Below are 25,261 nucleotides of genomic sequence, written 5' to 3'. Positions count from 1 at the left end.
TCGGTAGTCGGTATTAGCTCTGCACTGTGTTTTCACTTTTATGTTTGCTTTTTGTGTAAATGGAATTGTGTTTTCTTTTTTGTGTGCATTTGGTGGAATTGTATTTGTGTGCTTCCCGTGTGCCGAGAATAAATGTGCTTTATTGTTGAACTGTTTCCCGCTTCGCTTCGTCTTTTCCTCCATTGAATCCCCATCTTGCTTCACGTAAAGGGTTGGTAGTGGGCTGAATACGCCCGATAATTAATCGAACCGTCGAGGTCGACGATAACACCGCTCGGTTATTCTGATAGTACGGAACGGGTCGCTTAAGTGGCCCGTGTCCGAAGTCGACCTGCGGCGAGGTGCGATCGCCCGGTCTACCCTCCGCGTGGGTACTTAGGTAGTTCGAATTTGGCGAGCAACCCTATCCCACGCGGGGGCTGATTGGCTCGATCGCGGTGAGACCGAAAGGTCCACCCGTGACTGGTTCCCGGCGTTAGTCCGAGAGGGTCACGACTGGATTGTCCGTCCGGTGGGCGACGTGCCGCGATTCGAGTTACGTGGCCGTTCGCACGCCGGCGGGCGCGAAATCCGCAACAATATATATATATATATATATATATATATATATATATACATATATACATATATACATATATACATATATACATATATACATATATACATATATACATATATACATATATACATATATACATATATACATATATACATATATATATATATATATATATATATATATATATATATATATATATATATATATATACATATATACATATATATATATATACATATATACATATATACATATATACATATATATATATATACATATATACATATATATATATATATACATATATACACATATTTATCCCGTCTACTGAGGACGCACAAAAGAGCATCAATGCGGGCGAAGCCGGACTGTTCATTTCAGTGCAGAAACTAAAGGAGTGAACCAAACTGACTTCAACTCACATTTTTCCTCACACCACGCTGCACCCCCACTCGACCTCACACTCCCACACTCGACACACCCAGTATTCCTCCTACCTCCTTTTTCCTTAGCGTTCTGGCTGCGTTGCTCTGCTGACCACGCCAGGTATTGAAAGGTTGTTTAACCTCATCTGCTTCTTTCTCTCTGGGCTATCTCTAATTTTCCTTGTGTTTTTGTGTGTGTATGTATGATGCTGCCTGTCAAAGCGCAAGTTAAGGCTGCATCAGATAATGGGATAACTCTGCTGTGTCTCCTTTTGTACTATTGTTTGCCTTTTGCCAACCCACAAATTCCTTGCTTTCCCTGCTGTACACTGCAATAAACCCCATTTACTGTGGTTCCACATAATTTCCTCACATTCTGGTTTTAAATAAATGTGCGGTTTAGAAATGTTCCCAGCTCGTTCTCATCTTTTCCTTCATTGGTCGAGCATGGCCCACACCCTAGCTTAGACGAGACATCATTCCCCAAGGATTTGTTTCGTAGCTCGTACATACTTAGCAGTTCTGCTCGGCTGCACCTGATCCAGTAGATTAATCTGGCTAACACAAGTGCGTACCAAGGGCGCGTTCCCTCGTAAGGTGATCACGCAATTCTAGGTAAACGGTTTGTTAGACGGAGGACCGTAAGTCACCTGGTCGAGTTATTGGCGTTCATGGTCGTTTAGTGCCCTGCCACGACACGAAGCTATTCGTGTGCATTGGTCTGCAATTCCGGTGAGTCGAGAGCGGAACCCGAGACAGTCCCTCCTTTGTGGTTTCCATCTCGACGCGGCCCACAACAATATACTTGAACACTGTAGAACACAAATCACCTTCTTGGCACTTTCAAAACCCTTCCGTTTCGCAGTACTTGGACAAACTATTGCAGCATTTTACATCAGTGACTAATCAAGTGCGACTCATGGTACATGACTTGCATGTCCTTGTTTATGCAAGTCTGTGGAGGACAAGGTGGTCTATGAACTCAATTTCAAGCAGAGGTGGGGAGTGCCACTATGGGCAGGCATCGACAGGACTCGCATCCCAAATGCCATGCCACCAGAAGCACTCGTTATTTTAACCACAGGGGTTGTACGATTACTCCCAGAACTTGCTGCACACTGTTAAAATGAAATACCTTTTTGGATGCGAGTTTACGATAACGGGCATCTGTGAACAATGCACCGGTTCTCCCAAATCCAAAGCATTTTGAGAAATGAGAGTTGGAAACAATCTACCCTCAAAACAAGGTGGATATTACTTTAAAAACTGAGACCATTTATTATCAGTGATGATGCATACCTTTTGTATTAATTACCATGCCAATGCCTTATGAACCCGAAACACACATCAGTGAGAATGCTCGACATCGAGGGAAATTTAAAACAGAATTAGCCATGCACACATGTGTATAGCTAAAAGCCATGGCCAAGCTGATTGAAAAGGGCAACAGGTAGATAGAACCATAAGGTGGCAGAGGGGATCAGGTGAAGTCAAAAACACAAAAACATTACAATATGAAAAGGGGAGAGGCAATGAGGAAAGCGGTGAGAAGGTCAGCAAGAATAGATTGGGAGGGGGAATAGGAGAAAGCATGATGTAGCAATGGGCAGAAGTGTTGAAAGTATGGAGGGAAGAACATACGACGACAAACAGAGGGAATCGAGTGAACCAAAGATGAAAGAAAAGTGGGATGAAGGAACGAAGGTGAGCACCCAGCTTAATCTTAGGAAGGAGTACAATGTGTGGGTTCCTGGAAAAATGTATGACGTCAGGCGAAGGGGGAAGGAGAGTGCTAGGGGTGGACAAAGGGGAGAGAGCATTTGTGTTAGTGAGGCCTCCAACCCATCTACAAGGGAGAAAGACCCTCGGTCTCAGCCTCCTGCTGCTGAAAGATACCATGGTAATAATATGAAAATCCTTTGACTCGACCACCTGAAAGGGAGCAGTTGACACGTAGCTGCATGAACCCAAAGTAAGGAGTACGACTCCAAGGTACTTCAGATAAAGTCCGTGAACACCGTAATTAGCTGTGCATGGCGCAAAACCTTGGTCAAGACTTGTAGAAAACCAAATTGATGACCGGCATTGGAAGTTAGTTTGGAGATAATGTCCACAATTTAGATATTGCTGATTGCGAGACCCAGGAGCTTCTTCAGAGACTGCAGCTCTTCCAGAGGTTGGTGATAGAAGTAAACTGGTAGGTTCAACAGCTAATCCTTATGGAGTAACAGAATGAGAGCAGTGTGGAACTTTGATGCATTGAAAGACAAGTTCATGTAACTGACCAGTGACTGGTCTTTTTTCCAGATCTGCAGAAGGGGGTGCCACGGCAGCCTGCCCCTCAGATGTGTGGTGCACTGTTATGTGTTGGGTGAAGTCGTCAGCAAAATAGTACAGAGGATGGTCCGGTCGAGCAAAGAGGTCATTAATGTAGACATTAATAATATTAATCCCAAAATGTTGCCCAACAGCACACAAGCCTCAAGTCGTTGAACACACGACAGAATAAAATCCAAAGCAACCTGTTATTTGCATGCGTAGAGAGAAATCGGAAAATAAACCATTTGAGAAGAATACCTTGGAAACCATAGGCTGACACTTTGGAAAGCAAGGTTGGTTGCCAGATAGTATTGAGAGAATGAGAGATAGCCCTTAGAGATGGTCTGTCTTCTTGCTTGAGATTTAAAACATCCGTCCATTGTCGAGTTTGAAGAAGCAACATGACCAGGCTGGAATAACTGAGGTGGAAACCAAATTAAAGATCAGAGATCAGCATGTTGGAGAAGAGATTAGACTCGAGGTCCACAGTTCAAATGATATATTCCATAGATTTCCCTTCGATAGGGAAAAGATGAGGATTGTGATGTTGACTGTAAAAAAAACTGTTGGTGGTCATGGTTTTTCTTGTTTACAAACTCCTGCCTTATGGAAGAGCAAATGGTGAGGATCACATAACAAGGTAATATCTGTTTGTTTTTTGTTTTTGTTTTTTCCAAACCAATTGCTTTCAACTGCCAGAGGCAATGGATCTGGTTTGAAAGGGGAATAACCAATTTCAATTTCATTAACCTGGCAAGATCAACTAAAACAATTTATCTTTTACACAGTCTAATGCATGCAAACCAACATATTAACCACTTTCAAATTACTAATACGATTTATTGAAGTTAGCATAATTAAATAAGGCTGGTAGGATAGCCGAGAGGGACGCACACTTTCCTCCAAGCTGTAGAGTCTGGGTTTGAATCTCCGCCCAGCGATAACCTGTCATCCCGGTGATTCATCAGTGTGTGTGCCGTCCTTCGGATGGACGTTAAACTGGACGTCCCATTTGCGAGAATTAGTTAGTGGATGTTAAACATCCCTTGCGGTCCTTCGCAAAGAGTAGGCGAGCTATCACCGGCACCCCAAACTAATTACGAGTTCCCCCTCACTTGGTCGAGTATCCTGTGACCGAGTGGCAACCTGTCCAGGATTGTAACCTTAACCAAGATGTGCCTGTAGAACGGTCGCTCTGCACAGAGTATGGTACATGATGGTGACTGTGATTAAACTTGATCTCGCCGTAAACAAGATGTGACATTCATGTCAAAGAGTGAAATTTCACACAAAAACTGGCACAAATGACCATAAAGTCAAAACCACATAGTTGTCAAAATCACTTTTACTCTCTGTCCGCAATCACTACAAAAGATTATCCACCTCCAGCTCCGGCTCCAGCTCTCTACCCATTGACAAAACAAGGAATTTGCCACATAAATCACACCAACATCGCAGTTTAGACTGCATTCCACTCCTTCCCTCTTCCAAATTCATGTGTGGTTGCTTATACCCTCCTTCTGTTTAGTTGGTAATGAGTGCAGCGTTGTGCACCAAAACAAACACTCAGAACTATTCCTGGCTTCACAAATACGACCCAGGGTGGCAGCACATTGTTTGCCGTCGGGTGTTGCTTCAACTCAGGAAAGAGAAAGTTCCACCCTGCCATCCTGCATCTCGAACCTTGTTCCACTGTCAAGCAAAACAAACTGTGCACCTGTGACGATGGCTCACGGGTGTTCTCTTCTTATAACAGAAAGCAAGCACGCTACGAAATTTCTTCATCCTTCACACTGTGCAAGAGGTCGGTGCAAATTCCCCACTGGTCACACGGGTCTCGAAGGTTAAGAGTTAATTGAATGATGGTAGAGGTGGTTTAAAAATAAAGTTATACGCCAAAGTCAAACTCACCACATCATTCACGAACACATCAGCCGCCCAGTTGAACTGTGCAGAGCATACAAAAAATTCCCGACTGCACATCCATCCAACTAACTAACAGGTTCTTCTCAGGGTCACCTTCCAGCGGCACTCTTCGCACCACTCCGTACCTCCCCATGTGCTGCAAAGCGTGACAATTTCTGGCACACAACCATCTCGTGAATGTCAAAGACAAACTGCACACAATGCATCGCACAAGCAGACATCTTGTGCACGCTGACGCTACATATCACACAGAGTAGCAGACGCGGCACAATAATCTATTGCTAACGGCCTTCATCATCTTATCGGAAGGCTTGGCCTGGATTTTTGCCGAGCTTGAACATTTTGTCAGATAGATATCACGATTCATATCTGGGAGGGGTAATATGAAAAAGGAAAACACGTCGGACGATACTCAATTATCCTCGGAACATTTGTGTTGCACAGCCAGTTGTGGAAAATGCGTGAAGACCTCCACTGATATCGATGGAAAATCCAATCAACCTGCAATCGCTGCTTCACACTTGAAACAACGACAAATGTGTCCAAGAGCCGCGTCATTCCACCAGCCAACAAGAAGAAGAAGAAGAACAATGCGGAGCTCTCTTCGAGCCAGTGTTCGCAACGCGACGTGGAACGGTTTTGTCTTCACCAGAAGAAGAAGAACAACAACAACAACAACAACGCGGAGCTCTCTTCGAGCCAGCGTTCGCGATGCGAGACGCGGATAAAAATAAATAAATAATTCAGACGTAGAGACATAACATGAAAAATTATATCATGAAATTCAATCAGTCCTTTAAATTTATGGGTTTTATTTATTTATTTTCATCAACCTGACAGCTTCCCTTGCAGGTTTCTGAAGATAATGAATAACAAGTTTACAGTGTTAAAAACACAACTCGAGAGTTTGTAGAACACAACAGCCCATGCAGTGTTCAAGTATATAATTCAATGGGAATAAAATAATGATTTTAAAGGTCATATAAAAAAATATATATTCCAAAAGTTTACCGCTGTCGATGCAGTCACCTTATTTAACATGTCCAAGTCCTGCTAAACGGGAGGCTTGTGATCGCAAATATCTAGTTAATCGTGATATTGGATGTGCGTCGTTTTATGTAATAGATAGACGACATCCACCCTTCCGAATGTGTGTGTCTAAAAACTGCCAACACTATAAGCCTTTGTTTTATGTTCTCTCATTTGCAATCTGTATTTTGTCTATTTTAAACATCTAGTAGGCCTGGAGGCACAAGCTTGGCAGGAAATGTCACAGTCCCACACCATTCCATGGGAGCACTTTTGTGACAAGAATCATGAAGCAATCCTCCATCCATCACATGGACCCAAGGCCCAATGGTGAGCGAGGAGGGGCGCAGAAAGTCACGAGTGACATGGGGGCTTGGGATTGTAAAGGCTGGAATGTCGGGCAGAAGCCAGAGATGCCCATGGACTGAGTCGACGGAGGCTGCATTATTACCGAGAGTTGCTGCACCAGAGTTGTGCCCCACCATGCCAGAGCTGTGGCCTATCCCTCTCCTCTACTCTTCAGCCAGGCCATGGGATGCAGCAGCCTGTTTCCAGCAGCTTCGCCATCCGGCGGGGTCATTCCGTATACCGCTCGGGTATTTTCTGTCCTGTGAACCCCTCTATATACCTGGTATTGGCTTAATGGTTAGGGTGGCGGGTTTGGGATCCAAGGGTCCCGAGTTCAAATCCCGCTCAGCTGATGAATTAATACCAGGTGGGGTTAACTCGACCTGTCATCCTTCAGAGGTCGGCAAAATGAGTGCCAGCTTGCTGGTATACTGTGTTGGAGTGGCGACCTGTCCAGGATTGTACCTAATAGCCAAGGAGACTGCTTAAACAGCACCAACACTCTGAACAGACTATGGTCCCAATGGATGGATGGCTAAGTATGTACATATATATGTGTGTATATATATGTCACTTAAATGCAAAGTTTGGAATTTTCATGCTTTCACCACAGGAATCTATCCCATTGGTAGTAAAAATATGGTGACTGAAAAATTATTTTATTTGAATAACTATAAAAGGTCACCCCTGCCTTTCAAAGCTTAATGCTTGGACAGCATGTCCATAATCGTTTATCAGATACCTAATACATCATGCGTCGATAAGCGATTTCATCGTTCTTTCAACATCGTAAACAAACTTTTTGCTTTGGCTGTGATCGTCATGGTGCTGAGAGGGATACGCTTGTGCGTCTTGTCTTCAATCCAGGTCATTTGAAGTTTCTCCAGATCCGATATAGGCCCTTCTCAATTTCTTGTTAGCCTCATTGCTTTCAATGAAGCAGAACAGCTTCACTTTGTTCTTGTTCTTTAAGGTCGTAGCTATGGTGGAATGGGTGCTAACACGGCATACTGTTTTACAGTAAACGTTTTTTTTAATTAGGAGAAAGAGTACACTCTTAAATAATGATAAAAAGTACAGTATAGTAAATACAATACATAAACCAGCAACACAGTTGTTTAATATCATTATCAAGTATTATGTACGATACATAATTTTTTGTGCTATACTGTACTTTTATAAGACTGGCAGCGCAATATGTTTGTTTACACCAGCATCACCACAATCACATGAGTAATGCATTATATATATTGTTGCGGATTTGGAAAGCTATCGCACTCAACATTCAGGTCCTGCAGCTCAGTTGTATCAGTAAGTATATGTTGCCAGTTAGGGTCCCGACCCTAGTCTGATGGGTAATTTAATGTTCATGCGCTGCAATTTGTATTAGGAAAACCATCAACAACAACAACAGCCACAAAATGCCCGTTGGTGGCGGACACGCTACGGAACAGCGAGCGTCCCCTGCGCGCTCACTGGAATGCGGGCGTGTTCAGACTGCATCCCCGATCTGAATTCCTTGCCTTGTATGGGCATAAAAGCAGCTCGTGGGGGGGGGGGCACCGGGGCTGAGTCACGAAGGGAAGAAAAGGCACGCCTCTGAGGAATGACGGGGTGCGCATGCGCAGAAGGTCGTCCGGTGTGGAGAGGGCGGAGTTGCGAGGAGGCGCCCCCCCCCCGGCCCTTTAGGAGAAGGGAAGATAAAAAAAAATAGCGCGGTCTACGCGTGCGCGGGGCGCAGAGAGGTTCGTTCTGTTCTGGGTCTGGCACGGTCGTCGTTTTTCTCTCGTTCTGGTCCTGGCAAGGTGGTCGCGCACGAGTTCTGGAGGGAGCCAGCCAGCCAAGAGAAAGGGAGAATGCTCCCAGTGTCGCCATCTCCTCCTCCTCCGCGCGATCACAAGCCTGGGCGATCACTTTGGCTCACCTCGGCCGGCTGTAGTTGCGCCGCGCGAATCCCCAGCAACCGGAGCTCCTGGAATGCCGGATCGTCCAGCCGCGCGTTGGCGGCCAGGTAGCCAGCCATCCTGGTCCTCAGCTCCCCTGTCCTCTGAGCTGAAGGCCGAATAAAGGCTCCAGCCACACCATTTCTGTCTGCGCGTGCGTATGTCTGTTTGTGGCGCCAGTCTGGATAAGTAGAATTGTTGTTGCGTGCATGCTCGTTTGTAAATTCAGCATAGAACCGGCTGTAGGCTTTGCTCACGTCCCGTCCCCATCCCCCCCCCCCCATTGACTGCTTACGTGCTTGTTTAAAATAAAGAAACCCCCATTGTTTGAATGTCAGCCTGCTCGTTGCGTCATTTTCTACCATTAACTGCCACGGCACGCATCGGGAATTAACTGGCTTTTTAAGCTGATAAAAGTGATAATCGGGTCCGATGGGATTTGGCGAATTAAAACCGCTCGGCTTCGCACACGGAACGAGCACGCTTAAGCGGCTCGTTTTCATACAGATCCTGTCGAGGTATAAACTCTCGGGATTTCTGTCCGCGCGAATAATTAGGTAAATTGATAATTCGGCGATCGACCCTGTAGCGCGTGGACAGAATAATTGACTAGTTTATGATGCATTAAGGCATCCGTGGCTGGATTCCGGGGTTGGTCCGGAAAGCCACGACTGGATTGCGGCGTTCGATGGGCACACGACCGCGATTTGGCTAAAATGGTCGTCCGCTCGCCGAACGCGGTGGAAATCAATAAATATATCTAATTATCTATAATGTGATCTGTATATCTGTGTGTGTATTAATCTATGTATTCTATTTGTGTGGCAGTTGTTGTGACAATCTCAATTAACGATTCACCGATTCTCAGTTCTGGATTTCTGATTTCTGGAGAAGGAAACCCACAAATGTATCTACTTATTAGGGGTAACGATTGATGATGTGAATGGATGCAAGCTTCCTTCCTACAGGCAAGCATTCGGCTACTTCCTTTACCCTCACCGTGCAAAGAAATTGACAATGCGTGACGCCTTGAGGAAGTCAGTTTGAGCAGTGATGTCCTTCTGGGAGAAAGCTCACATTCCAACCAGGCTTGAGCAACACTGCATCAGCAAACTCGAAAAAGTTTGAGGAGCGGAAAGGACTCAAAACGCACGCCTCAAGGACGAGCGATTCACACAAGACAAAAGAAAAAGAATTCATTGAACGCCTCGATAGTCTCTTTGACATCGCCCACGCTGATTGTGAGAAATCAGTCAAGTACTGAGAGGATTGGGAGTTCCTTCAGCAGTAGCGCCAGAAAGGACGTCCAGGTTCAATTGCAAGTTTGGACAAGACCCATCAGCGCCAAGTCAAAGCTTGTATTCAACGTCGGGAAGAAGAAGAGAAACGAAGAAAGCGATCAGCAGCTGAATTGGAAGCAGTATATAACGTAGCGGTTTTGGAGTCCTCATCCTCCAGTGCAGATGATAGCCAAGAAGGAGCATATGGTGGATCGTTCATGCCTAAACAAAGACCAACGAAGAACATCATGACATTGGAATTGGCGGTAGCGCTTCATCACACGCAAGTCTCATCAAGAAAGGCTACATTTCTGCTGGCTGAGGCAGCTACCAACTTAGATCATGATGCCAGCGACAATATCAATCGTGTATCCATTCATCGTCAGCGTGAAAAAAATTCCTTATCCTGAAGGCTCGGCAGCTGAAGAGCGAGTTTCAAGGCAATGGTCCGTTGACTATTCACTGGGACGGAAAACTCATGCAAGATCTAATGTCATGAGAATATGTTGACTGTTTACCTATTCTTGTATCTGGCTCTGGGACATAGAAGCTCCTCGGGGCACCAACACTTGTCAGAAACCACGCTTGCAGAAGCAAATGCCATCGTAGAATGCCTGAATGAATGGAGAGTGACTGATCATGTCAAAGCTATGTGTTTCAACACAACCGTGACAAACACAGGCCATCGTGGAGGAACTTGTGTTTTTCTGGAAGAAAAACTTGGACGTGACCTGTTATACTGCGCGTGCAGACACCATGTCCTGGAGTTGGTGCTGCAGGCGGCATTTGCAACATCGCTGGGTTCAGAGTCAACTGGTTCAGAAATTCCGCTTTTGAAGCGCTTCCGTGATCATTGGACCTGCATTGACCAGCAACAGTTCCAAACAGCGAACACAGATGCGCTCACCAAAGCAGCGATCAGGAAGCCCCTTACAGGCTGCCAAAATGACCTCTGGTTCTTGATGCTATGTTCCTCAGCGACAGCAAGGGACTGGAGCAACTGGTTACAAAGAACACCCGAGGATTCTTCTCGAAACTTCAATTGCAAGATGGCTTTCTGGTCCACCATCCCTCCTCGTGCACGTCAAACTCTGAATACGTACAAGCTTGGGTTGTGGTCTCCAAACTTGCGGTGGTGAACGACAGAGCAGAACAGGGCGTGGCTCTGGTCAAGGATCTGAATGGAAAGTTAACGGGGAAAGAGGAACAGCTCCAGTTCCTCGTTCAAGTTGTCAATGACCAAAGAAAGAAACATCAAGCTTCGAACAAATCAGCATTGTTGAGAACACGAAAGAACTAATCACTGATCATCATATGAGCACCAATTTTCGTGCTATATGTGTTTTAATTTTCAATGTTTTGCTTTTGTTGCTTCTCCATTTTATGCCATTATTCACCAAATTATGTATTATATTTCAAATAGTTTATATTATTCTTATATAATAAATATATAATAAAATTATACAATAAAATGTTCGTGTTCTTTGCGTTTTTAAGTGTCTTACTTTCGTTACATTACCAAATTGCCTTGTTTTTTAAATATTTGGTTCGCCCCAAGCAGTACCTGTAAACAGCTTGTTGATGTGAACAAATGGGTCTTGTTTTCAGTTACGAGGGCAACCTTTAAATGTTGACCAATCAAGACCAAATTTCTCCTCCGCATTTTTTACACTAAGTGGAACAATTTTAGGGGGCGAGACTTGAAAAAAATCCATCGTTCAATTTTTCCTTCTATTACCTAGTGACACAATGATACGTATACATATACACAGATTATCATCCTCTCTTAGAGATAGGACATTCCAGACACGAATGTCCAGACACGAAGGTCAGAGAAAGGACGAAGGGACCGCCTCAGGTTAACCCAAGGAGTCCGCCATCTGGTGGATGCCACCTCAGCACCACTCTGCCGCACACCACCGCAATCTGACCCTGGAGGTTTACCCCATGGTTGTCCTCCTATCATCAAGCAATAGGGGTCCCGAAGACTTTGCCCCAATCCCGTCATGTACCCTGCGAATGGCAGCAGCACAGGAGGTACTCCCACAGAATGGGTTTTCAGATTTCCTTGCATTTGTATGTTTTGCAGCATGAAGTGTTTTACTGTGGCCGGAGGGAAAATCCTGCCACCAACCTCCTCAAAAAAGTAATCCAACTGCAGGAGGATGTCCACAGACACATTTGGGCATGAGATGTGGATGGGCGTTGGCTCACAAGAAGCTCCTCCACCCTTTGACAGATTTTGTTTTTAATCCTGCTGGGTGTTGATATCCATACAATACACCATCCTCACCACAAAACCTGGTGGGGGAGACGGTTTAGTCGCTGACAACCCGACCATGAAACAGATCGTTTCATGCTTCATGGCACCTGCAGCAAATAACAAATCTAATCTGGCAGCAAAAGGTGAGAATGGAAAAATAAATAAATAAATAAATCGGACAAATATCTAATAGCCATTTTTAAGGTATCTGGTTGAATGAGATGGTCGGGAGGGGGGGTGTCGTGAGGAGGGGGAGGAGAGGTGAGAGGGGAAGTAGAAGAGCGAGAATAGGGTGAGTAGTGAGGAATGGGAGAAGAAGAGGAAAGGTCGGCTTCCCTGCAAGGGCAAACTGAAGTTAGGGATCGAAATGCAGTCAAATTATATTTTTTCATATTCCCGGGATATATACATAATTTATTTCAGGCGAGTAATAACTCTTTTCCAACGACACAATGAAACAATACTTTGAAAATTTTTGTACGAAAGAAAATGAACATGTGGACCAACAATGGAATGCAATATTTATGAATAAATTTTGGTTTTAAGGAATCTTTAATTTGTGAAGTGAGGTGTATTCAATGTAAGGCAGTCAAGGCAGGTTCTCCCCCCTCTCAAATCAAGTCAATCCTCCCAAGTCAATCAAGTCAAGGCAGAAGTAAGTCACTCCAAACCCTCGACCACCCCAACCCCACCCCACATTTCCCCTTTGCATGATCCTCTCCCCCTCCTCCCTCTCTTGAATGAAGCATCAGATATGAAGTGAGAGGGTGGGGGGAGGGGGCGGGGGTCCAAATGTCTCAACATATCTATGCTGGGGGGTTTCCCAAATATAATAAATATAGTAATGTCAGTATGTGTCCAACTCCATAATGTCAGGTCAGGTGGTCTCAGACAGTGATCGTCCACCAAAACCCACAAATGTAAGGAAATGAGGTGTCGTCCACCAGACTGTGGTCTCCATGGGTTAACCTGAGGCGGTCCCTTTGGATGGGTGCCTGGAATGTCTTATCTCAAAGAGAGGATGATTACCTATCTCTGTTATCATCTGAACATCGGTATTGCAGCACTCTGAGGTTCGGAGACGGGATAGTGACGGGTGGTTCCACCTACTATTGGTCTGCTCGCTTTGATGGTCACCATGCCCAAGGAGTTGCTGTCGCAGTGTCCAATAAGCTGACTCCAATGATAAATGAGGTAACACCGATCAACGAGCGTATTACGAGATTAAGCATTCGTCACTCATTGGGTGTCGTTTCCCTGGTCTCTGGATATGCTCTGACTGAAGCGAATGAACTCACCCAGAAGGACGCATTATATGCCACGCTCGAGTCTGTAGTTGATCTGTGCCTCACTGAGATGCTCTTCTATGCCTCGGAATTTCAATACATCAAATGGCACTGATAGGAATGGTTATGAGACATGTATTAGTCCCCATGCGTCTGCAACTGTGAACCAGAATAGCACTAAGTTCTTCGACTTTGCAAGAAGTCATGGACATAGGGTGGCTGGTTCATGGTTTCAGTGCCCACAGGCTCATTGATGGACTAGGGATTCCAATGCTGGTGGTGTGGCAAAGGAGATTGACCCACCAGCTGTTGATTTGCACGAAAGGGGTGTTACTACACCTACTGCTAACCCTCCAATCAACTATGATCCACCTTCGTTTGTGGAAAACAGTCTGTGTTGAACCAGTTGAAATGGGGTAAAGCTCCTGGGATCTGTGGCATCCATGCTGAACTTCTCAAGGCTGGTGGAAATGCTGCACTCATGTCATTGCATGCAGTTACGTGCTCTGCCTGGAATATCATCCCAACTGACTGGAAGAGAGGCCTTGTTGTCCCTCTCTGGAAAGGGTTGTGGTCTTGATCTCATCTCACATGATGTAACAATGATCTCATCAGTCACATGATGTGGCAGTCATGTTGGTTTTAAAGATATAATTAAACAACTATTTCTCTGAAACCATTTAACCTTTCAATACTAGACTCTGAAGTTATGATACACTGCCCTTGCTGCATACACTTGATTTAAAAATGGTATCATCAGTCATGTGGTGTGGCAGCCACATTGGTTTCAAGGAATATATTAACCAGAGTGGTGTCAAAGCCACCCAATGCTCGCCTGTTTATTCATTTATCATTTTTCGTTTTTGAAAGACTAGTCTCATAATATTTTTTATAAAGCATTGCAGTGAAGTCTGATCCAAATAATTTTAAAGCAATATATGTATTTGAATATTGTAATCAGTAAAAATAGTGTGGTCGATAAAAACATTAGAAAGGAAATAACTTGCACCAAAAACTTTAACATTTTCACGCTCACGCTGACGCTGATGCTCGCGCTAACACTGACGATATAGCTCTCTGTTCTTCGAATAGGCGAGCTAAAAAAAAATTTATTTTGGAAACTGTTCTCACAATCAATGCAAAACTTTGCAGTTGTGATTCACTGCCCTTGCTTCATGTAACGAGACGTGTTTCATATTGATCTGTTAAGTGGTTTTGGATCAAAAGGTTTCTAAATTTTCGGTTTTCAAAGTAACATGGCTGCCAAACCACATGACCAATAGCATTCAAAATTTGGACTCTGCCCAAGATTTAGTGGATCACATGTGTGAAGTTTCATTTTTCTATACCATATTGCTGTCACACCACGTGACCTATGATGTCATCATTTCCTCACTGTGTGCAGGTATATGGTCTGATACTTGGTCGATTTCGCTTCGATCGGATAAGCGGTTCCAGAGAAAACATCATTTAATTATTTTTCTTCAATCCAATATGGCCACTGAACCACGAGACGTATCAATTATTCCTCATCATCCTAACATCCCCAAGTCATGGGAAACATGTCTGTGAAGTTTCCCCTCAATCTGTCCAGCCGTTCTGGAGAAGATTTTTGAAAGTTTGAGGGTAAATCTGAGATGGCTGCCAGACCATGTGACCTATGATGTCAAAGTTATCAAACTTTCTTCAGCATGGATAGTCGATCATTTGTGTGCAGTTTCACTTTGATCTGTAAAGCAGTTCTGGAGATTTATTTTATTTTTACCCCGTGGGGTCTTCCACCCCACGTTCTCTCTTTTCTTGTGTACAGTTTATTAGAACGTCTATTTCTCCATTATTCGTGAACAGAATTCGAGGAAAATTGACAGGCATATACGAAACACATATTTGCAGGCAATAACCAAGTGAGATTCCTAGTGTATGTTGTTATGTAGCAATTCATACAATGTTCAACTTTTCATATAGAATCTGGAAACTTGTGTTCTTTCACTTCCTAAGATCACATAGGACTACAAATCAACTGTTTCCAATTTTTCCAAACATTGCTAATGACAAAAATCCAAGATGGCGGCCAGCGAGTGACGAAAATCGATAATTAAAATACACCCGTGCAGGAGTGACAGTCATCTCTGCGAGAAAATATATAGCCTCCTGAAGGTAGGGCAGTTTTTGCAAACTTTGAAGTCACGTGACGTGAAAACGAAAGCTAAATTCGAAAATCCGTCCTGACCAAATTTAGATATTGTCCCATAGATTCATATGCCACAATCAAATTCAACATTGCTTGAGAAATGTAGGAGGAGATAGATTTTGAAAATCGTCATTTTCGCATTTTTTGCCAACTTTGAAGTCACGTGACACGAAAACGAAAGCGAATATGGAAAATCCGGCCCAACCAAATTTAAATATTGTCCCATAGATTCATATGTCACAATCAAATTCAAGATTGCTTGAGAAATGTAGGAGGAGATAGATTTTGAAAATCACCATTTTCGCATGAAAATCGTCATTTTCGCATTTTTTGCCAAATTTGAAGTCACACGACACAAAAACCAAAGCGAATATCGAAAATCCGGACCGACCAAAATTTAGATATTGTCCCATAGATTCATACGCTACAATCAAATTCAAGATCGCTTGAGAAATGGCGGAGGAGATAGAATTTGAAAATCATCCTTTTCGCAACTTCAAAGGCCTCGTTACCTTGACCTTGAAAGTCATACCATCGTGTACGTCTCATCGACCTCTATCAGGATCACTAATGACCAGATCTCCCGCTTCAACTTCATTGTGGACGGACGGATCGTCACCTCTCCTCTCAACACCAATATTATTAGGTCATGCTCGAAGAGATGACCTAAAAATTTTGAAGACAAATTTCATTTTGTATTTTCAGACAATGTATGCAGTAGAAGATCTATAATAGACATCATAATCATAATCCCTAACACTCATCAATATGACCACTCTGATATCTTTGCCTGATCCTGCATATTTAGACAATATACATGTAGTGTCTTTTACATAGAGAGAACACAGGACAAGGGGTATAAAGTAGACGATAAAAGTCTTCGTCATTTCTGAGCACTGAGGAAACAAAAGCCAATCTTGTGTTGTATCTTGCACAAAAAGCTGTTCAATTGTGCAAAGTGCCGATCACCACACACACCCAGAAAGGCGTCCTTTCTTCCCAGCCAAACATGGTGAGCATTCCGAGTCCACAAGAGGAAGCTGATACACTGTTGATCTTGTATGCAGTGGCAGTGAGTCATCTGGGCAATACTGTGCACATATATTCTTGTGATACTGATGTGCTAGTGCTTGCTCTGCGAAGAGTACCTGATCTGAAGGCGGACAGTGTTATCATCTTGGGCACTGGAAATGGACGATGAAAAATCAAACTCGAGCCCATCTATGTTGCTCGAGGTGCAGAAAGAGCAGCAGCATTGCCAGGATTGCATGCACTCACTCGTAGTGATACCACTGGTCACATCAAAGGAAAGGGGAAGTCATCATGCTTCAAAGTCTTCATGAAGGCAAGCGAAGATGTTATCTGTGCTCTTGCTGGACTTGGTGTTGGAGTGTACCCATCACCAGGGGTGTTGTCTGGATGTGAAAAGTTGTGTCAGCTGTTCAACTCTGGGTTTGCATCAGCCAAGGCACTGAGGTGGCACATGTTCAAGCAGCTGAAGGGTAACCAAGGTGTGGAGAAGCTACTTCCGACTCAAGGATGCATCACTGAGCATATATTGCACGTACACCTACAAGCCAACATATGGTTGCAAGACTTGGTAGCTGTACCGATTCTACTGGATCCTGTTACTCTGGGATGGCGACAACTGGAGGACGGCCACTATGTCCCAGTTGTCTCAAAAGTTCCAGCAGCACCGGAGGCTGTGGTGGAACTTGTGAAGTGTTCCTGTGTCGCCAGTAAGTGCAGTGGACGGTGCTCTTGTAAGGCACATAATCTAGCCTGTAGAGAGCTCTGCAAGTGTGAAGGAGCTGAGGACACATGCAACAATGTCGCAATTGATGAGAATTCAAGCGATGACGAGGAAAATGAGGACTTGGATGACTAAATAATTATAGATGCCAAAGCATCTTTGTGTTTTGTATTTGCACATCCATTCAATTTGTATGTTCTCAGTACTACAGAATCTCCTTTTTGTGCGTATTTAGCTGTCATATTTTGGGGGGTTCGTAAATAATGCTTAACTGGGTTAAATTTAGCTGAACAGATATTTTTTTATTATCTCTGAATGTGCTATAATGGGTAAATTCTTCGATTTCTTAAAATTTTGGAATTTGGTGACTGCCTATGAATAAAAAAAATTGGAAACAGCTGTTTTTGTGTTCACTGTAAATATAGGAAGTGAAAAATTACAAGTTTCCAGATTCTATATGAAAAGTTGACCAAATTACACAATGACATACACTATCCAGCCCTTTGGGCTGAGAAACGGCCCTTTCGGTCCATTTTCTTAAAATTGTTATTTCTCGGTTATTAGTGGATGGAACCGAACCAAACTTGACAGGTATATTCTAGAGACCATTCCCCAGGCATTAACTGAGCCCAAAGTGCGATTCCGGCCCGTTGGGCCGAGAAACGGCCCTTTCGGCCCACTTTCTTAAAATTGCTCTGTTGGTTATTCATGAAAGAAACCGGACCAAATTTGACAGGTATATTCTAGAGGTCACTCTGCAGGCATTAACTGAGCCCAAAGTGAGATTATGGCCCTTTGGGCTGACAAACGGCCCTCTCGGCCCATTTTTAAAAAAATTGCTATTTCTTGGTTGTTCGTAAACGGAACTGAACCAAACTTGACAGGTTATATTCTAGAGACCATTCCCCAGGCATTAACTATGAGCCTGGTGTGGCTTAGTGGTTAAGGCAGTGGCTTGGGATCCTTGGGGTCCTGAGTTTGAGCCCGGCTGGCCGCTGAGTTAGCATAAGGGGGGTTGACTCAGCCTGTCATCCTTCCGAAGGTCGGCGAAATGAGCACCAGTATACTGGTAATTATCCCTGCAGGGTGGAAGGCGACTGAAGGGTTGGCTTCAGGAAGGGCATCCGGCTGTAAAAACATTGCCACAAGGAAGGGTACCATTGGAGCCCGCAAAAAGCTGACCCCTGTTCAGGGATAAAGGCTTTCAAATGGTGTGATGATGATTCCCCAGGCATTAACTGAGCCCAAAGTGCGATTCCGGTCCTTTCGGCCCATTTTCTTAAAATCGTTATTAAAAAAAATAAAATTAAATGCGCTGGGCGATGCCCAACGCAAAATTAAGTCGCAAGTGATGATATGATTTCATTTTACCAAATTTCAAAACTATCTGTCGTCCATGCTATCGCTCACCTGAGAGTTGTACGAATGAACTCCCACAGGTTATGCTCGCAATTCGAACTTGTTTTTAAACAATATGGCCAAACCACATGACGGATGATGTCATAACTATTTATCTGTTGAAATATTTCCCAAGATAAACCTCACAAATTTTCATACTGATCGAATGCAGCGTTCTATTTGTCAAATTTTGTCCGGGATACCACTTCACAGATGACATCATAGTTAAATGGCTCCTTTCCCCATGCAGAGTAGTTGCCAGGTGCCAAGTTTCAATTTTTTTCCATCTTGCAGTTGAGGAGATACAGAGATCCAAAGTTTTTTTCCATTTTCCAACATGGCTGCCACCCCACGTGACCTATGACATCATAATTATCATTATAAAAATACTGCATGATGAGTCGCGTCTATGGTGAAAATTGTGTTCATCGGATAAACGGTTGCAGAGAAAAGAGAGAAAATTCACATGTACATACAACCAGAAAACATAATGCAACCGGCGACATCGTCACCGGAGGTAAAACGTTTCGTTTTTTTTAAGGTTTCTTCATCCGTGTCATTGAAGTGCTTGCTTGGAGTGCTCTTCAAGCTTCCATGGCGATATTGCGGCACGGTTGTCCTTGTGGACATCTCCGGCGTTAAGAAGGCAAAATAAATTAGATGATTACAATGAATAAAAAATGTTTTCAACAACAAAGCAATGATTCGCCACATCACACATCACGGCAGGATAGCCGAGAGGTACGCATGCTCCAAGCTGTCTTGTCTTGGTATGAATACCGACCCGGCTATAAACAGTTATCCCGGTGTTCCACAGTCAGGGTGAGTCATCGATGTGTGTGCTGTCCCTCGGATGGATGTTAAACTGGCCGTCACAACTGCCGGAATCCCTCTCCCCCATCTCTCCCTCTCTCTCTCTCCCAGCCCCCCCACCCCCCCCCCCCCTGTTGAGGTGACTGTAGCATGTACGAATCAGATTCAGTGAGCCGACCAGAGGGGTGCAAAGGTCACTGCATGTGTGAAGAAAATCTTTCTGATTGGGTACGTTATATTGTTTCGGAAATGGCCCTGAGTGTGTTATTAAATATAGGATTAGCCCAGATTCCCCCTTAAATGCATGTTTAGTCAGGATGTTCGGGAATTGGACGTTACATGCGTTAGGGTTAGGAATTGGACGTTACACTGTCCAGCGTTCGTACAATGGTGCTGGACCGGGAGGCGCCTTGCTTATTTTTCCTTCTCCTCTCCGAACTAGCCCCGCCCAGCGCTCTGAGAGTGTCGGTCGGCGAGACGTGTCGGCAGCAGATTGGTGGAGGGCAGCTGCAAGCTTGAGCGATGGACCAATCACGGGTCCCCGGGGGAGCGTCGAGAGAGTGAGCGCCGGGAAGGCAAGAGAGTAACTGCCTGGTGTCGAGTCGCGATCTGCTGTATAAGGGACGGCTGCGCCAGTCGGGTGATCGGCCGTAGGAGGAACTGCATGAGGGTTTTTGCGATCGGCTTTTGTGAAAAGGCCGCCCCGAAAGGCAAGAGGAACTGGATGAGGTCAGTCTGCCTTCTGCTGGATGAGAAACGGCTAGTGGGAGTCTGTGATCGGCTGTAAAAAGAAACTAGCTGCTTTGTGAGTCTGGGATCGGCTTTCGTGAGAAGAGCGAGCCCCAGGAAGGCAGGAGGGACTGCATGAGGGGAGTCGGCGATGGACTTTTATGAGGAGGTCATCGACAGGTTCATCTGGAGTCTCTAACTGTCCTTACTCACTGCACGGCTCGACACGTCTTTAATCCCATCGATCCGCCTGCGGAGCCCAACACCCCGATTTGGCCTAGTCTGGTGAACAGGCCAGGACTGGATTTGTATACTGGACCTTGTGAGAAACCCACTGGAACCTACCATCGATCTGACTGTCTTGTGCCGTCGACCTTACGGGGGCTGGACGCACCGAGGCTGCATGCGCGAGCGGTACCAATAAGAGAAGGAGCGCGGTCTTGCCACGCTGGTGCGCAAGCGGTGCCGGGAGAAAGAGTACGAGCGCCATCTTGCCACGCGGCGTGCTCAAGTTTGGCCGCTGCAATCCGTTGGCATCAGCGTGTCACGAGCCGCATTCGTGCCTTTGACACTTTTCCTCTCGTCCATGAGGCATCACCAAGTACTCTGTGTCTTGTCTGCATGTTGGCTAAGGTATATTTCGCTAGGGTTCCCTTCAAAACCCGTAGCTCCCTAGTTAAGAGCGGGTTATCGATTAATTATAACGTTTGTGAATGTTTTGCTTGTGTCGTGTTCCCCGATGTGTCCCCAATAAATCTGGCTGATTCATATGAAAGTTGCCGCTTTGAGTTTATTCGTGCCGTGCTGAGGAACAATTCACTCGATTTGTATTGAAAACCAAAATGGCTACAGACTGGCAGACTTCGCTCGGTCTCTGACAAACCCAGTCTGTAACCGGGGTCTATTTCCCCAACAGGTAAGGCACAGGTGTACTTTGATATCGTGATCTGAGGCGCGTGACCCGAGACCTGTGCCGAGCCAGCCGGCGTTATAACCCCGGAGACGGTGGTGCTGTTAAGTGATGCCGAATCTTCAACACGAGGCTGTCAGAGTAGGGTGTGAATCCCGCCACCGCCGAATCCTTTACAGTATTGCTCTTCCCTTTCCCACCCTTCATGCTGCCTTCCCTTCCGCCCCCCCACCTTCATGCTGTCTTCCCCTCCCCTTGCACTGCCTTCCCTTCCCCTCACACTGCCTTTCCTTGACCTTCCCTCACACTTACCTCGTCCCAAACCTCCTGCCCTCTCCACCCCTATAGACATCTCCTGGCGGTCTGCATACTATATTAATGTACCCCATTTCATTCAATCCTGTACCCTTTCCCACCCTTTCTCTACAAGTCCCACTTCCAAACGCAAGTTGAGAACCCCTCCCCTCAAGCTTACCTCCTCCCAACCCCCCCTCCCCAATTCACACCCCTCCCAGAATGTATAGCAATGTTCGGTGAGGCGTCGCTCTCCCTTCCTCGCTCTTCTTTACTGGCAATGGATTCTTATCTTCATAGCTCCCCTATTCCTCACCCCTGCGAGCTATCCCTCCCCTTAGTCCTCTATCCCTCATTCTCTCTCCCCCCTTCCCCACCTTTATATTTCCTTCAGCGAGGTGATGGGATGTTTCTGAGTTCCTAATAAGAGGTACTCAGTTAAAAAAGAAGAGAATATGGAATACTGTATATCAGCAAGTGGTGTTTGTGGCCTACAAAAGCACATTATATTATGTGTGGACAGACAGACAGACAGACAGACAGAGACAGACAGAGACCCACGTGCATGGGCCTCTCCTATGGTGAAGGTAATTACATATTGATCCATTGGTCTTTATGAACCCAAGGCGATTCATTTATGCAATTGAGAAACAGTGAACAAAACCATTGTTATCATTGTCCTAGAACCATTGATGGTTCGATAATCACTACGTCATACTTTGGGGAGCACATGACACCAACCGTCCAATCAGCACACCAAGTTCTACTGTTGTTGGCACATGTGTGTGTTTGTGCTCTCTTTGCAGGTCACCACAACAATTAGCACAAAGCAGGTAACATCAGGAATACAGCTCAGGTGTGCTCTCAGGTTACAACCCCAATAGATATCAGTGAGCACTGCGACAGGTGGGCCAGGTAAAACGCACATAAACCTTTCATATGTCCTTTTAATATATTGTACGGCAGATCGGGGTGGTAAATATAAATATACATGGGTTAAGGTGGCGCGAGACAGAGATACACACTACAGACAAACACACGTACACACACACAAACACACATACAGACACAGACACACACACACGGACGGACAGACACACACACACAGAGACAAACACACACGGACGGACAGACACACACACAGAGACAAACACACACACAGAGACAAACACACACGGACGGACAGACACACACACACAGAGACAAACACACACGGACGGACAGACACACACACACAGAGACAAACACACACACAGAGACAAACACACACGGACAGACACACACACAGAGACAAACACACACGGACGGACAGACACACACACACAGAGACAAACACACACGGACGGACAGACACACACACAGAGACAAACACACACGGACGGACAGACACACACACAGAGACAAACACACGGACGGACAGACACACACACACGGCAATTTCGGTCCACGAGACGAGGAAACCGCGAACTCGGTTTGCTGAAAATACTTTTGTAATATTCAAGTCAAAGGGTAACACGTGATAAGAGGAAGATGATGATGATGATGATGATGATGATGATGATGATGATGATGATGATGATGAAGATGAAGAAGATGAAGAAGATGAAGAAGATGAAGAAGAACCTCGAGCACACCTTGTAAACCTTTCCGAAAGCTCCATCACCCAACTCGCCCAGAATCTCCCAGAACTCCTGAGGATTCACATCGCGCTTCACGTGCTCGTACTGCTTCGCCCTCTTCTTATCAGGGCCCAGCTTGAAGAACTTGAGGAAGTTGAGGAAAGACATCGCCGTTTCAGTCCTGTCCGTCGGTGGAACCAGCGTTGCCTTTCTTCTTCTTCTTCTTCTTCTTCTTCCTCCTCCTCGTCCCCCAGCCCTACGACGACAACTTCTTCTTCTTCTTCTTCCTCTGGGTCCCCTCGCTGAGGTAACGGTCGATTACCAGGGTAACGCGGAAACTTTAATCCTCCCCCAATCAGGCATCGCGTCTGCCGAGCACCTCAGGAAAACGACCGTTGCCCAGGTCGACCCAAGGTGTAGAGATGATCGCGATGTTGGGATCGCTGACGATATCACCGCCTCTGGCTCCCGGTCCCGACCTTTCCTTGTCCGTCGATCCGCGGCCGCGCCACTCCGGCCTCACGACGAAGCGGATTGACGACACGAGAAACACGCGAGTACAAATCGGTCAAACAGCCGAGAGTGTGAGGAGAGGACGAGAGGGGAAGGGGGAGGGGGGCGGAAAACGGACAGACACGAACCGTTGTTCGATGACGCACCGCTGACGTCATGGCAATTCAGCAATCGGATCCCTTGTCCGCCAAAACCATTTTCACACCTTCGTGTGCTCACACTTTTATCTTCAATCTACCTCATAATTGGCGACGTTTATACACTTCATGTACGTACGCGTTGTACTGAACGTCGACGCACGCCGAACGCGCTCGTTCGACTTGACGCAAGGTTAACGTGATTACGTCATCACGTACGTGGGTGGCCTTCACACGCGGAGCCGTCGAAGCGTTTAAAAAAAGATTTCGTTCGAGGAACGCACCGAATCACGACGCAGTCGTTTCGTGTCATGTGTGTTCGCTTTATTCGTGGAACTTTCCAGAAACAACAGACAACAGCACTGAGGGTCAGGGACAAGAAAGGGAAAAAGCAAAAACGTCTCACAGAAGGATGGAAACTCAAGTGCTGCGTCGGGCTCCGAGTAATAAGTTAGTTATGAAAGAAGGTTTTTAATTAAATAATGAAACATATGCGGTGATGACAAAAACATTGTGAGCTTTTGATGTTACTGTTGTCTTATCTACAAGCAGTACAATCGTCACAGCATATCGAATAATAAATATGAATCTCATTGCAAAATATTGGAATATAACTCCATCGGACTCCTCGAGTAATTAATAAATAAGGATCGAACGGTTTTCCCTTTCGAGGTTCACACTCAAGGCCGACGTTGGAGGACATTGATGACGTAATAAGAGAAGGGACAAGAAACACGGAGAGAACACTGTTCTCAAACCCCCTCAGATTCATGACGTGTGTGTGATCAAGTGAAGGGGACGACGTGGCCGGTTTGGTGCAAGGACTTCCATGACATCGGCCATAGCATAAGGCCTCGGTCGGTGGTCGGCCCAGACCTCATAAAACACCGTAAACTCATCGTCCCCTCCGTTTCCTCGGCTCTTCATCCCTCCAGGCACCTGCCTTTCTGCCGACTCCTTCAGCCGCTGGAGGCTGCGCGCTCAAACGCCCCACGGCGCTCTCCCTCCCACTTCCGCACCAGATCCAACGGTGTCTTATTAGCCTGAAATCACAGCCAGGGATGACAAGGAATCGGTTTACTTCATTCTCACGTCTGGTTCCAATACCCCGTGGGAGCTGCGAATCTTGTCCGCGTTTTGTCAACGACACGAGAAATAACCGCACCGTCTCGATGTCCTTTAACAGCCAGGATGGCATGCTGGGTAATGCAATTGTAGGATCGGCCTTAAGGCCTGGACAACCCAATGAGGCCTTCAGGCCTGAACCACCCAATGAGGCCTTCAGGCCTGGACCACCCAATGAGGCCTTCAGGCCTGGACCACCCAATGAGGCCTTCAGGCCTGGACCACCCAATGAGGCCTTCAGGCCTGGACCACCCAATGAGGCCTTCAGGCCTGGACCACCCAATGAGGCCTTCAGGCCTGGAGAACCCAATGAGGCCTTCAGGCCTGGAGAACCCAATGAGGCCTTCAGGCCTGGAGAACCCAATGAGGCCTTAAGGCCTGAACCACCCAATGAGGCCTTC

The 25,261-nt window shown here is 45.6% G+C and overlaps 2 protein-coding genes across 5 annotated transcripts in view; both read right to left on the bottom strand.

The window, feature by feature from the left end:
• SLK (STE20 like kinase) overlaps window positions 1–23,907 on the bottom strand; it is a 77,704-nt gene extending 53,797 nt beyond the window's left edge. For 2 of the 4 annotated variants that reach the window (XM_085870230.1, XM_085870219.1), the window contains exon 1: window positions 23,101–23,906. In XM_085870230.1, the coding sequence (XP_085726356.1) occupies window positions 23,101–23,253 (153 nt within the window). In that variant the 5' untranslated portion in view covers window positions 23,254–23,906. Of the gene's footprint in view, window positions 1–23,100 lie in introns of all 4 variants that reach the window. The other 2 variants (XM_085870246.1, XM_085870236.1) reach the window with 2 other exon arrangements.
• A 130-nt stretch (window positions 23,908–24,037) lies between these two features.
• The window catches only part of ANKRD2 (ankyrin repeat domain 2), a 46,677-nt gene continuing 45,453 nt past the window's right edge, over window positions 24,038–25,261 (bottom strand). Inside the window, exon 9 of the mRNA XM_085870257.1 lies at window positions 24,038–24,778. Coding sequence (XP_085726383.1) covers window positions 24,695–24,778 — 84 coding nt within the window. The 3' untranslated portion in view covers window positions 24,038–24,694. The remainder of the gene's footprint in view (window positions 24,779–25,261) is intronic.

The sequence above is a fragment of the Eptatretus burgeri genome, chromosome 1 (assembly GCF_056783735.1).
Source record: "Eptatretus burgeri isolate ZD-2024b chromosome 1, Ebu_testis_v1, whole genome shotgun sequence".
Classification (NCBI taxonomy): domain Eukaryota; kingdom Metazoa; phylum Chordata; class Myxini; order Myxiniformes; family Myxinidae; genus Eptatretus; species Eptatretus burgeri.
The sequence above is the reverse complement of the archived record's forward strand: the minus strand, read 5'-3'. Positions and strand labels throughout refer to the sequence as shown.